We start from the raw sequence: 14,199 nt of genomic DNA on the forward strand, positions 1-14,199 counted from the left end.
GAAAACACGCGGCCATCGATGCAGAGCGGGTCACGGCCGCCGATCCGGCCGGGCTTTGTTTATGTAGGAGTGCGTGTGTGACCGTGTGTCTCTCGGGTCGACCCACTGATCGATCGCTTGCTAGCTCTCCTTTTTCTCACCTGCAAGCAACACCCGCTGCGGCGCTGCAAGCCACTTCCGGTCGGGAACTGGGCTACCATTTCGCTCACTCCTCACTCCTCAGGCGACCGGTCAGGTTCACAAGAAACAAGTCCAGTCCACACTCCACCTCCCTATAAATCCTCACGAGCTGCAGCTGCGACCTACGAAAACACAACTAACCATCGAGAGGAAAAAGTGCTCTCACTCCCCATCCTCCCTCTCGCAGTCTATCTGGAAAAGCCTTCCTCTGTCCACCACCACAGCTCAGCCACAGAGACGCCGCCCAGCGAGGTCAAACCCCCCTCGCCCTCGCCACCACGATGAGCAGCGGCTGCGGCGGCGCTGCCAGCGCGAGTGCGAGCGGGAGCTTCGAGCATCACGCGAAGCGGCGTCCCCCGGCGCCGGGTCCGCCCCAGCAGCCGCCGCAGCCGAAGCTGCTGACGCTGTCGGTGCAGGACGGCGACGTGGCCGCGGGCGTGGTCCCGCCGGTCACCGTGGTCCTTGGACGGGCGCTGCATCTGCCACCGCGTCCACCTCAACCGGCACACCGGGTACCGCAGCCTCGCGGGCACGCTCCGCCGCATGTTCGTGGACGCCGACGCCGACGCCGACCGCCAGCGCGGCGGCGAGGACGACGACGACCTCGACCTCGCCAATGCCGTCCCGGGCCACGTCGTCGCGTACGAGGACCTGGAGGACGACCTCCTCCTCGCCGGTGATCTCAAGTGGAAGTGAGTAGTATAAGGCCGACAACGGCTAACTCTTACTAGTACTCCGTAACTGATGAATTGCAATTCCATGCAGTATAGTAGGAGACTAGGAGTATTACAGAACTATTGTAACTTAATTTTTTTTAATACACACGATAATCATGCATCTCACTTTAATTAACCTGAGCTCATGCATCCAAGTTTCTCGATGATGTGGTAGTGATTTTGTTCGCGTGGCTAAAAGGATCCGGATCATCCCCGCGAAGACGAAGTCAAGCCGGGCCAAGAAATGCGGAGGAGGTGTCAACAGCAACTAATCGCCTGGGGCAGGGCTTTATTAGACCTCGCATCGCATGTAATTACTACTGCTAGTTGTCTACTCGTTTTGTTCTTCATTCTCCATATATAATGTTGTCATTAAAGACCTAAAGCAGGCAAAGCAATGAACAAGTTTGTGTCATGATCAGCATCAGCATCAGCTCTCAGCTGATGATCGTCCTGTGCTACCCTACCCGCGCGCGCTCCGTGTCAACTCATTACTCATGATCCAAGTGTGCGAACGTACCGTGTCGGCTTCCAACCCCCCGCGAGTCAATCACGTCCTCTCTGCCTGACTGATTCCTGACTGGCTGGAATTATTGGATGGATCGATCGGGCCTGATCCGTCGATGCAGTAGCAGTAGTCCATCGACGTACTTTGATCCGGCCAATGACGACGACTGACACACACTCTCGTCCGATCCGGCAGGCGACGGTTGGGATCTCCCTGTTAGGCCTCGTTTAGATCCCATCAAAATTCTAAGTTTTTTCACTCTCTCCATCGCATCAATTTTTGGACGCATGCATGGAGCATTAAATGTAGGTAAAAAAAATAACTAATTGCACAGTTTGATTGTAAATCACGAGACGAATCTTTTGAGCCTAGTTAGTCCATAATCGGACAAAGTTTGTCAAATCCAAACGAAACGTGCTACAGTGTCCAGATTGTAAAAATTTACAATCTAAACCAGGCCTTAGACGGCAACGTCCCGTTGGCGACTCGCGAGCAGTGGAATGAACAGTGAAGCAGGTACCAGTAGCCATCGCGGCGCGAGAGTACAGCACGGCCGGCGCGCATCAATGGGAGAGGATGGATCGAACGGAATGTTGCGTGTGCCCGCGTGACACTGCCTTGCCACTGGCGTCCACCGACCGGCTCCGATATATCTATCACTGGTTCACTGTCACTGGTAGCTGCGGCCGCACGTACGACAACGTCGCCGCGAGGTTTACGTAGGCACGCACGCACGAGTCATGGAGCGAGGTGGATCCTGGATATCCGGTATACCCGGTAGAATTACTGTCACCAACATGTACAGCTAGCTCGCCTTCCATTGCCCATTGCACGGCCGCGTATGTACGCCGTCGATCGGTGCATGCGTCCTTGTCGTCGCCGCCATCGATCACTTCGTTCCCGGCGCAGAATTATATAGTGTAGACATCTGTCGTTCTCGTTTCCCGAGAAATAATTTTGATTAAATATATATTAAAAAATATTAATATTTATGATATATAATTAGTATCATTGGATAGATATTTGAATCTAGTTTTTTAATAAATTTATTTAGAGATAGCAATGTTGCACGTATTTTCTATAAATTGAGTCAAAATTATTGGCACGCAGATCATGGCGACTAACATTTAGGGACGGAGGGGGTATTTCACCGTGTCACATCATTTCTACTTCAGCAGAGCTTGAAATGTGACACTCCAGCCAACTTACTACAGCCCAAGTACAAAACTCTATGTACAACTTGGTGGGTTGTACGGAGTAGATTACATGAAAATTCAGGGCCAAATCATGCCGTAAAAGAGTGTGACACGCTGTCCATGAACACTGTCGATTGCCTTTTTAAAAAAGATCGATGAAATATTAAATGGTTTTACACTCTTCGTTCTAAAAAAATAGAAGTATCCCTTATCCCTGACTCAGATAATCCCAAGCTTGACTATAAAAGCTACTAATATTTACAACACATAATGAATATGAAATTATTTTTATAATACAACTATTTGAAAATATAAATGTTGATATTTTTTTATAAGTCTAGTTAGAGCATCTTCAAGAGACAATTTATATCTTTTTCTAATTTACATGAATATGATTTTGTGAAAAAAAATGTCCCCTAACACCTCTGAGTTACCAAATATAAACATCATTTATTTCGTATTTCTCGCTAGTTAATTAAAGATGAAAAGAGAGAATGATTATCTAGAATACGCATATGATATATAAAAGTTTTTGGAATAGAAAGCTATTTTTACTCAAATAACTCTCTAAATGATGATTTAGAAAGTAAATTTTAGCTTAGAGATGTTTTAAAATTAGAACTATTTCACTTATAAAGAGGTGGAATTCTAGTTTTTTTTTCAGACGGAAGGAGCGCTGTATAGATAGACGGCACGGCACTTGATAAGGCATCATTTTTTTTTCGAAAACATTTGATAAGGCATCAGGGACAGCTGCAGATGCCGGCCGGCCGCAGATCCCAGTCCAGAATCCAGAGTCCAGACAAAGCCAATTTTCCTGATTGGAAAACCGCTCGCCGTTGACTGTTGAGGAGAGCCGAGAGCAGATGCAGATGCAGATCCACGCGCACACAACAGGCCTCAACCCTCAATAGGGCCCATCACGCCTTTCGCCATCCCTTAGAAAATTTCCTTATAATACTCACTGTACGTTATTTTTTCCGTTTAAAAAAAAGCAAGCGGAAAAGGCACTTTTACCCCTGCGGGCAGCGGCGGGCTTGTCCGTCCACAGTAGTAGTAGCGAAGCACTGGTTGTTGGTAGGTGCACGCACCCCACCCCTCTCCTTCTGCCGTCCTCGATCTCGTCTCCTCCTCCTCCCCACCCAATCCCTCGCGGCGGGCGGGGGCAGGAAGCGAGCGACGATGGCGGCGCTGGAGGCGGCGAGGTCGTGGGCGGGCTCCGTCATCCCGCCGGAGCTCGCCGCCGCCGCGGGGGGAGACCCGCTCGCCGCGCTGGCGGCCACCGCCGCGGCCCTCGTCGCGGGGCTGCTTATCCTCGCCGTCTGGTTCCGATCTGGAGGCGGGGCGCCGTCCAAACCGGTCGCCACGCCGGTACGGCCGCCGCCGGTGAAGGTGGACGCCGACGCCGACGTGGACGACGGCCGGCAGCGCGTCACCATCTTCTTCGGCACGCAGACCGGCACCGCCGAGGGATTCGCCAAGGTCGCTGCCCGATCCGATCGCACCTGCGTTTAGTCTAGTTTGTTCCGCTGCCCTTTTTGTTTGACTCGATGCGTTTATATTCTCATCTCATCAGTCCATGGCGGAGGAGGCGAGGGCGCGGTACGAGAAGGCCGTGTTCAAAGTGGTGGATCTGGTAATTTTGCATGATCTATATGCGTACGTGTGTGTGTGTTCTAGACTAGCTTGGGCCCAGTGCTGGAGCTTGAGAGATTTGTTGGACGTGTGCAGGATGACTATGCTCAGGAGGACGAGGAATACGAGGAGAAGCTGAAGAAGGAAACTGTGGTGCTGTTCTTCTTAGCAACGTGAGCTCCCCCTCTGTGTGCTGATTCGCCCATTAGTGAATTGCGCCCTTTGTCGCTTGCGCCTTATTCCATGACCCACCTGCCTTTTGTTGGAGCTCAACGCAAGCTGCATGGATTGGTGAATTGCGGCTTTTGTCGCTTGCGCCTTGATTCCATTGTTGATAATTCACCTGTACTTTGTTGTCAACCTCAAGCGAACTTTGCGGATGGCTAGCTTTCGCCGTTTGTCGCCTTGCTGCTAAATTCCATAGTCGATAATCCAACTTTCGTGGATTGGTGAATTGCTCTTTTTTGTGTGCCCTAGTAGCTAGTTACACAATCCACCAGCCTTATTTTGTTAAGCTTAATTTCTGTGTAGATTGGCTAAGCACCTTTATTGGTCACTCCTTAATTAGGAATCCAGCTGCCTTGTAAAGTTCGAATGTCTAGTCCTTTTACTTGGTGTGCCTTAAAAAAAACTGTGTCTGAGGTAAAAAAAAAAAACTTATGTTTGTACACATAGCTTTAATCATCCACTGATGACATGAAAATTTAATGTAATTGTCCACTGATAACGTGTAGTTTAATGATACAGGCATTCATTTTATCAGAATTGGAATTGCTTTGCTGTTTGTTCTGTGGAGAATTGGCTCCATTTATCTTGGCTGCGTTCTAATAGACAGCTTGATTTTATCGTAGTACAACCTTATTTTCATTGATGATACAGTAACTAGCTTGGGTAAAATTTCCTTCCTTCTCCATGATTGGTGAACAAGCAATATTGTTTGTTATGAATTACACAGTCTATCTCTTTTAGTTAAAATATTTCATCTGTATTTTATGGCAAATTATATTCATGGTATGCAGATATGGGGACGGAGAGCCAACTGATAACGCAGCAAGATTCTACAAATGGTTTACTGAGGTTTGTGAAGTCTCTGTAGTTGGGATATGTTGACTTCTGTTACACTCCTGACCTCTTTTCAATGCCTGAAAACAGGGAAAAGAGAAGGAAGTTTGGCTGAAGGATCTTAAATATGGTATTTTTGGCCTTGGAAACAGGCAGTATGAACATTTTAATAAGGTAAACACACAGAATTATGTTATTGTTATTTGGATGAAAGCTGGTTACTGTTGAGTGTTTTGGTTATTGATTATGCACATGGAAAATGCAGGTTGCAAAGGTGGTAGATGAGCTACTAGAGGAGCAGGGTAAGTAAATTACACTAGTTCCCATGGGAAAAGTTGAAACAAGTAGATAGCATTAAGGGACATTCTCAAATCTCAACATAGTTGATTTCTGTTTCAAGGATAAAACTTTTAGGATTTTTTCCCATTATGGTGCCATGGTAATGATAGAAATCATTATACATTCTTTTCCCTTGTAGCGATCAAATTTATTTTCACTTGAGGATCTGTTGTGCTAAATGCATGCATTTTTTCCCATTAGCTGCCATGGTAGGTCCTTCATGATGTAGGGTTTCATGATTCATGATTGTGGTATTTGATTTTGTTGTCATGGCTTCCAATTTCTTGTGTATCTAGGTGGGAAACGTCTTGTTCCTGTTGGCCTTGGAGATGATGATCAGTGCATTGAGGATGATTTCACTGCATGGTACAAAAGCTACAATGACGTATATAATCTGCTGTGCATTCCTTTGCCGTGGTAGATATCTACCACGTGGATTGTAGATACAAAGTCGTGGTGGACTGGTGGGTAGTGCCCATCTAGCTTGTTGCCACAAAAACCAAATCCATGCTTGAGTTCTAATTTGGGGTGTTGATTGATTCTTTATGTTGACACAGAACAAAAGTATCATTGTCCTACCTTTTTTCCTATCTAGATTGGGGAAATAATGTCCTTACTATGTGTTGCGTATATTTGCTACATAAATCACTTCAACTTCCATTTTTTTCTTGGTGTAACAATATTTGCTCAATAATTTGTCTTCATAATCGTGCAAAATATCATATGTTTGTTGAGATAAGTATACTGATGATGCTTTAATGACTTCTGAAAAACTCAGATAGTCTAATTAGTTGCTTAGTAATGGATTTTTGAAACACCTTCCATTTTTGCTATTTATGAACACATCAACCATTTGATGAAACTTTTTTTTAGAATCATAACAGGAAAAAAAAGATTTGACAAATGGTTATTAGACTAGAGAATACCAAAATAGCAGTGAGCATACCCATGTTTAATATATGTGAGCATTAAATAAACAGATGATAATGTATTAGTTCTGACAATCTATGCAGTTGGACACTATTTTAGCTTATATATTTTGATATATGCCTTAAAATTATAGCAGTGAGCATACCCATGTTTAATGCTGCAAAAGCTTTACATGACCATTTGAATATTTAATGAACCCAAGAAAGCATTTCGTCTGTGTTTTCTATACAGAAATAAAATTTTTGTAATTTATTATGTTTGTTATGTTATGTTAGAAATAATCAGCTGCTGCAGTACAGTAGCAGCCCCACCATGCCATATCCTGTCTGTCTAGTGACAGCAGTAGGCAGTAGCGGTAGTGTATGATTGTATAGCCTGGTAGTTGGTAGCAGTAGATAACTCATGTACACTGACTTTGATAGATGGAGTAGAAGCATGGGCGGATTCAAGGGTATTCCCTGGTATTCCCGGGAATACCCAACTTTTTTGGGACACCTTTAAGTATATATGTGTATTTGTAATGTTTTTGGTGTTGCTGCTTGAGTGAGAATCATATATTCCTTATTGTTTTTTTGTAGGAAAGAACTAGTGTGGCCAGAGTTAGATCAATTGCTCCGCGGCGAGGATGACACAACTGGTGCATCGACTCCATATACTGCTGCTATTCCTGAATACAGAGTTATTTTGATTGATAGATCTGACCTGTCATTCCAAGATAGATCATGGACACTAGCCAACGGTACTGGTGTGATTGATATTCAACACCCTTGCAGGTATTTGGACACCAGAACAATTTGCTAACAACTTCCTTTTTGCCATTAAAAATTTTCTTTACAATAATATTATTAATTGCTAGGGCTAATGTTGCTGTTCGGAAGGAGCTGCACAAACCAGCTTCAGATCGCTCTTGTATCCATCTTGAGTTCGACATTTCTGGCACTGGTCTTGTGTAAGTTTCCTGATCTGCATATTCCTTTTCCTCTTATATTCCTTTATTTCAGTCTTGATCCTATCTATGTTCCACTGGTTCCCCTGTGAAAAGGATGTTCATTTTTTTTTCTTTGCTAGGGACATGCTACATTTCCATTGGGTATTATTCAATATATTCGTAGTATTAAAATCTTGTAGTTATGTACATAGCTCAGGCTACTAATGGGGTTTTTGGTTTGATGAATGGAGTGATCCATCACCGAACTCATGATATTATTGTTTGGTTTGCGAATGGAATGGGTTGATCAATCACCACCTCATGGCTCATATGCACTTCATTGGGATTGAGTCCTCTCATCACATTTTATGGGACAAACTCATGATGAACCACTCTCCATGTAGGATGAGGTGATCCCTCTAACCAAACACCTCCTGAGTACAGGTCCTATGCCAGAATATTCATTATGACTTGTGAGCATGATTCAGGCTACTGCAGATAACGTAAATAATTTGCACTACAACACATCAGCAGAACCTCACTTGGTCCTTTATTTTTCACCAATAAACTAGGAAATCTTTCGGTTTCATGAATTGGGAACGACTCAAATGAATTTGTGGTACCATAGGGATGACATATTCCATGTATTGAGATTAGTGATGAGTCGAGATGCAAGTTCCACTCATTTTGGGTCATTGGGTCAATCCAGAACTTGCTAAAATGAACTAAAAGGTTGGGATGCCACCTAATTAATTTAGGGGAAGAAATGAATTAATTTAGGCCTTAGGGTACCCACTTTCACCCTTGGAGATAAAAGGTTCCTAAACAGAGCATTTATTCGTGTTAATCTTGAATCTCTCATACGTAGGAATGACTTGGATCAAAGTGCAAAATATAGCATGAATAGCTTGTTACCATCCAACTTCTGCCTTATTTTTGTAACTGGATTAGGTGATATCGGCCAGCCAAGAATGGAATTAATGTACTTTCATGGTTTCTGGCATCATTTACACAATCAAGTAGCAAAGGAACATATTGGATTCTGGTAGTTTGGCGATTGGTTTATGCGCCAAACTGTGGCATGGTTAGGATGAGCTCTAATCATGTGAATAATGTTGTTATTCGGTACCATGGCAGTCAGGTTGATGTCAACATGACAAAAAGCAGATTAGTAGATCCTATAATGTTTTCAGTTGGTTGACTAACTTATTAACTGGCTTATGAAATCATTTTATTTTCTTCTGTCTGATTGCATTGAGGTGACAGTTCAGTCACAATTGTTCCACAAAACTCAAGATGAAAGAAGCAGCCATGTACTTATTTGAATACAACAAGAAGAATGCCTTTTAGTCCTAGGCAAGTTGGGGTAGGATGGAAATGAATTGCCCATGTACTTCTTTGATTACTGTTCAACAGGATAAAACTCAAAACCCAGTACTTGTGCTACATCAAACAGTTTATCTTTGTACCGGATTGTTGCGTAATGCTTTGTATTCTGAATTTATTATCGACATTATCCAGAGAATTCTGTTCAAGGTGTGAGTACTAGGATCCCCCCTAATCTATAAAGACTACAGCATATCTGACATTTTGAATTCTTGTTTCAGGTATGAAACCGGAGATCATGTTGGTGTATATGCAGAAAATTCTGTTGAGACTGTGGAGGAGGCTGAAAGGCTACTTGACCTTTCTCCAGATACATTCTTCTCCATCCATGCAGATGCAGAAGATGGATCTCCTCGTAAAGGAGGAGGTTCCTTGGCCCCACCTTTCCCATCTCCATGTACCTTGCGGACTGCGCTTCTACGATATGCTGATCTACTCAATCCACCGAAGAAGGTCCACATGATTTCTAAGAATTTTCCTTCTTTCTATTTTTCTTGTGATCGTTTGACCAATCTTTGAATGACGTAATCATCTCAGGCTGCTTTGCTTGCTTTAGCTTCTCACGCATCTGATCCATCTGAAGCTGAACGACTTAAATTCTTGGCTTCTCCCGCTGGAAAGGTTGTCATCCTTTCAGAATCCCTATATTATGCCATTTAAAGTGGATTTTTCTCCTTTGCTGACTAATAGAATGTATGTAGGATGAGTATTCTCAATGGATAACTGCTAGTCAGAGGAGCCTTATTGAAGTTATGGCTGCATTCCCTTCAGCTAAGCCACCACTGGGAGTGTTTTTTGCAGCAATAGCTCCTCGTCTGCAACCGCGATACTACTCAATTTCATCATCTCCAAAGTAAGTATATATTTATTTAACTATCAGTGTTCATTTCCTCTATTTGCAGCCTTTACCTACAAGTTTCAAACAGTACATCTGCAATATTTTCCTTTTTGGAGAGAAGAGGGGGGGGGGGGGGGGGGGGGGGGGGTCATGTCACAAGAAGATGGTTAAGGGGAAAGCCATGTGTGCCTTGGTAAAGCTAGTTTTCAAGTCTCTACCTTTGTTTGATTTCTTCCACCATGAAATTATTTAAATTTTAAACCTCAGGCACCAGCTAAGCTTAAGCCGCTGTGAGTTTCCATATGTGATAATATTGGACTGTCTTGTTCATATTGGTGTGGCATATTATGCTTGAGGTGGTGGTATGTACCTTCCATTAGGGAGGCCTCTTGACAACTTATAAATGTCTCTGCAGGATGGCTCCCTCCAGAATTCATGTAACATGTGCATTAGTTTATGGGCCTTCACCAACAGGAAGGATCCACCAAGGAGTTTGTTCAACATGGATGAAGGTAGGCTCTCGAAAAAAATCCTTTTTTGGGCATTAAGCTCCTGAATTACCAGCAATAACGAAGTTTCCAACAGTCTGATTTATTATTTCTGTGATTTGATCATATGCTTGGCAGAATACAATTCCTCTGGAATATAGCGAAGAATGCAGCTGGGCTCCCATCTTTGTGAGGCAGTCAAATTTCAAATTACCTGCTGACCCGTCCACTCCGATTATCATGATTGGTCCTGGGACAGGGCTGGCTCCTTTTAGAGGCTTCTTGCAGGTTTGTTTTGCCAAGAGTCCAGTGGGTGTATATTTGCAAGTCTGCTTGAGAGTGCCTAGACCCTAGTTTAACTTATCCTTCCACTCCCTCTTGGCAGGAAAGGTTAGCACTGAAACAATCTGGAGCAGAACTGGGCACTTCGATCCTTTTCTTTGGATGCAGGAACCGTAACATGGTAAGGATCGCCGGTTATGACACAATTCCTTGTGTTATTGTTGTGTTTCTCAGCAAATATTGATGGAATTCAATCTGAATTACCACCCTTCAGGACTACATATATGAAGATGAGTTGCAAACTTTCCTTGAGGAGGGGGCGCTTTCTGAGCTAATTGTTGCATTCTCTCGGGAAGGGCCAACGAAAGAATATGTGCAGCATAAGATGGTGGAGAAGGTCAGATACAACATACACTCTTCCTTAATATACTATTACTTCTCGAGCGTTTCAAATATTCAATGTCCACTGGAAGGTTTGCTCGACTAGATTTACTTCTTTTTGTTACCAGGCCACAGAAATTTGGAACATCATCTCCCATGGTGGTTACTTGTATGTTTGCGGTGATGCCAAGGGAATGGCTAGAGATGTACACAGATTGCTTCATACAATAGTCCAAGAGCAGGTAGATAACAACCACAATTCATCGTCTAATAGATGGCTATAAACTTTACTATGTTGTTTGTAACATCTCATTTGTGTTTCACTTCAGGGATCTTTGGATAGCTCCAAAACCGAGAGCTATGTAAAGAGCCTGCAGATGGAATGCAGGTACCTCCGTGATGTATGGTGACACATCACCCCCAATCAGCCTATAGCTCTAGCGTTTGGAAGTAAAGCTGGCTTTGCGTGTATATGCCAACCCAGTCGTCAGCTTTGGAAATGAAGCATGCCATTTATTATATACTGAAATGAGTTGATCAAGTGTTATTCTTTGACATCTAACTATTTATTATTATATGAGATGGGAGGAACTGAGGGAGAATAAGTGCTGTTGTAGATTTGTAGAACTTAAAAAAATTGTGTATCCCTGACAAATTTGTAGCCAAGGGGATACATCATACAGTTTGAGATGAGGACATTATGTATGCTGTTTGAGACGAGGACATTATGTATACTAAGTATTTTAGAAGGCCACTGAAAACAATTTTTGCATTTGTTTATTTAAAGCTTGTGCTTCTAATCCGTCGTTGGCAATCTACATCTTTGTACAACGGCAATGTTGCATGGAAGGTGCAGCTGCAGCATCAGTAGGGATGCAAGTTCTAATTATTTTGGGTTGTTTGGTTGACCAGGATGCAAGTTCTAATTATTTGGGTTGTTGGGTCGACCAAAAAAATTGCTGAAATTGCATTAGAATTGTATTTCACGTATTTTGATTGAGAAAAAAATGTACTAGAATAATATTTGACATTAATGAGTTAGCTAACTTAAAAAACTCCATTTGATGGTTGTAATAGAGTTCATCGTTTGTTTTTTTTGTGTTTCGGCTAAAATCGAACTCGCCCAGTACAACTGTTTAAAGTTGTTACTCTAGGTCAATTGGGAGGGAGAGGGATTTAACCCTAAGCCTGTCATAATAGACGAGGTCAATTGGGTGGGAGAGGGATATAATCCGAAGCCTGTAATATAATAACTGGAAAAGGCAAGACAATATTTGTCAACCACTCGCTCCTCCTTATTAACACCCTAGTTTCTCTCTTTTATTTACTTCCCCCTCCAATTCCCCTGTCATCGCAATTCTTATCATATCCATTCATGGGATCCTGAACATGGTATTTCCTCAAACCCATCCAAAAAAAGGGGGGTCATTTTAGCTCTCCTGTAAGTCAAATTATTTTTTAAGTTTGATCAAGTTTATTAAAAGAAGATCAACATTAATGATGCCAAACATATATATTATGGAAGTACATTTCTCAATAAATTTAACAATACTTATTATAATAAATATTGACATATTTCTTATAAAGTTGGTGACTCGAAATTATTTGACTCAACAAAATGATAGTGTTTTTTTTTCCTTTTCGTTTTCTTTCGGCCTTTCGGGAGAGCAGTCCACAGTGCGCTTAGTGTTTTTTTTGAGCAACACAATGCGCTTAGTTAGAGCAGCGAGCTTGCCACGGGCCGACTGCATCCGAATCCACACACACTAAGCCCTCAGGAAATATCTAGTGGGCTTTCCGTGATTGGTCTTGTGGGCTCGATTCGAGAAATGGGCTGTGCACGACATTCGATCGGCAATGACCACGGCCCGTGCGTCCGTGCCACACACACTGACAGTCTAATACGATGTGTGTCAGGCTGCCCAGCACGGCTTTGGCAAAACCGTAATTGGGCCTTGTTTACATTGAAAAAAATTTCAAACCGATGAATAGTAGCACTTTCGTCTTATTTGGTAAATATTGTCCAATCGTGGACCAACTAAGCTCAAAAGATTCATCTCGTGATTTTCAACTAAACTGTGCAATTAGTTATTTTTTTTACCTACATTTAATGCTCCATGCAAACGGCTAAAAATTGATGTGATGGAGAGAGAGTGAAAAAACTTGGAATTTTGAGGGTAACTAAACAAGGCCTTGGTTGCTCCGAGGCTCAAGGATGCCTATTGTCTGGACCCTATTGTCTGTGGCAGCACTCTGCACTCTGCACTCTGCACTCTGCACTGCCGCTTCCCGAGTCCTTCCACATGGTGAGACAAATAGGGTGCACGACTACAGAGTACAGACCGACAACGCAAGGCCGGTGTGATGCATGCGCCGATGTCGCCGATGGAGACACTTGAGAGCGCGCCGAATCGGTTCTGTTCCAAGAAAGTCATAGCAAGCCGTTACGGACGGTGTTACTGGCCTGCGGCCTGCCAGGATGAACTCTGAAGAAGGATGCACAGACTACTTTTTTTTTCCTGTCATGCGTTGAATTCTTTGGCACGGTGCAGGTGCCTGAGAGCCTGAAACCTTGGCTTAGTTCAGCGTTCAGGCCTGTTTGAAAGGATTTCACAGGACTCGTAGGAATTTCATAGAAAAAAACGTAGGAACCGGAATTTTTTCTCGCAATCAAACTTTGACCAATAGGTGCTTGCTGCACGCGCTTGTCAACATCTCCTCGCGTTTTTCCCTCCCTATAGTCTTTCTTCTACGGAGTACTTACATGGGAGGAGGCCGCAGGCATGTGAGTGTGACTTTGTGAGGTACGGGAGATGGCGCAAATAGGATCAGGAATATACGTACGTGCCCTGCCCGGCATGCATGGCGTCCATCGATGCCCGCAAATGTGCAGCACACTTCACGCGCACGCACGCACGGTCAAAGACTGACAGATTGTTTATGTCAAAACTTAACAGAGCTGCATGCAGCTCCAGAATCATCGTGGACTGTCGGCGCTTCCGTTTACTTTCGCCATCAGACGGGACCAATGGGATTTTCACCTCCGAGCTTTCATTCGTACTCCAGATGGTTGTGGCAAAAAAAATCATATGCATGTGTTTTTATATTATACTGTACCTCACAAAAAGAATAGAACAATAGGCTACAGTGTTCAGCTACACACATTTTGTCTCCCTCCATGCACCACGTACCATCTTCTTCGGCACATGCATGCGTGGTAGAGCATCGACGCTCGCTAGCTACCAAAAAATCATCCATATGCATGAGCATGAGTCAGCTTGCAGGCGTGTTCTTATCGTACTTTGAAATACACTAATTTCTCAACTTGAA

General features: G+C 43.5%; 1 protein-coding gene and 1 pseudogene across 1 annotated transcript; both read left to right on the forward strand.

Moving 5' to 3' along the window:
• The first annotated feature begins 333 nt into the window (after window positions 1-333).
• Window positions 334-1,289, forward strand: LOC136494933 (auxin-responsive protein IAA33-like; annotated as a pseudogene).
• A 2,375-nt stretch (window positions 1,290-3,664) lies between these two features.
• On the forward strand, window positions 3,665-11,633 carry LOC136492621 (NADPH--cytochrome P450 reductase 1-like). The gene is made up of 18 exons (XM_066488604.1): window positions 3,665-4,082; window positions 4,177-4,236; window positions 4,332-4,408; window positions 5,255-5,312; window positions 5,388-5,471; window positions 5,563-5,599; window positions 5,933-6,002; window positions 7,145-7,339; window positions 7,423-7,515; window positions 9,102-9,333; window positions 9,418-9,501; window positions 9,582-9,733; window positions 10,134-10,230; window positions 10,345-10,494; window positions 10,592-10,669; window positions 10,763-10,885; window positions 10,998-11,111; window positions 11,199-11,633. The coding sequence occupies exons 1-18, from the start codon at window positions 3,783-3,785 to the stop codon at window positions 11,277-11,279; spliced, it is 2,085 nt and encodes a 694-aa protein (XP_066344701.1). The 5' UTR covers window positions 3,665-3,782; the 3' UTR covers window positions 11,280-11,633.
• Window positions 11,634-14,199: the final 2,566 nt, after the last annotated feature.

The sequence above is a fragment of the Miscanthus floridulus genome, chromosome 11, assembly GCF_019320115.1.
Source record: "Miscanthus floridulus cultivar M001 chromosome 11, ASM1932011v1, whole genome shotgun sequence".
Taxonomy (NCBI): domain Eukaryota; kingdom Viridiplantae; phylum Streptophyta; class Magnoliopsida; order Poales; family Poaceae; genus Miscanthus; species Miscanthus floridulus.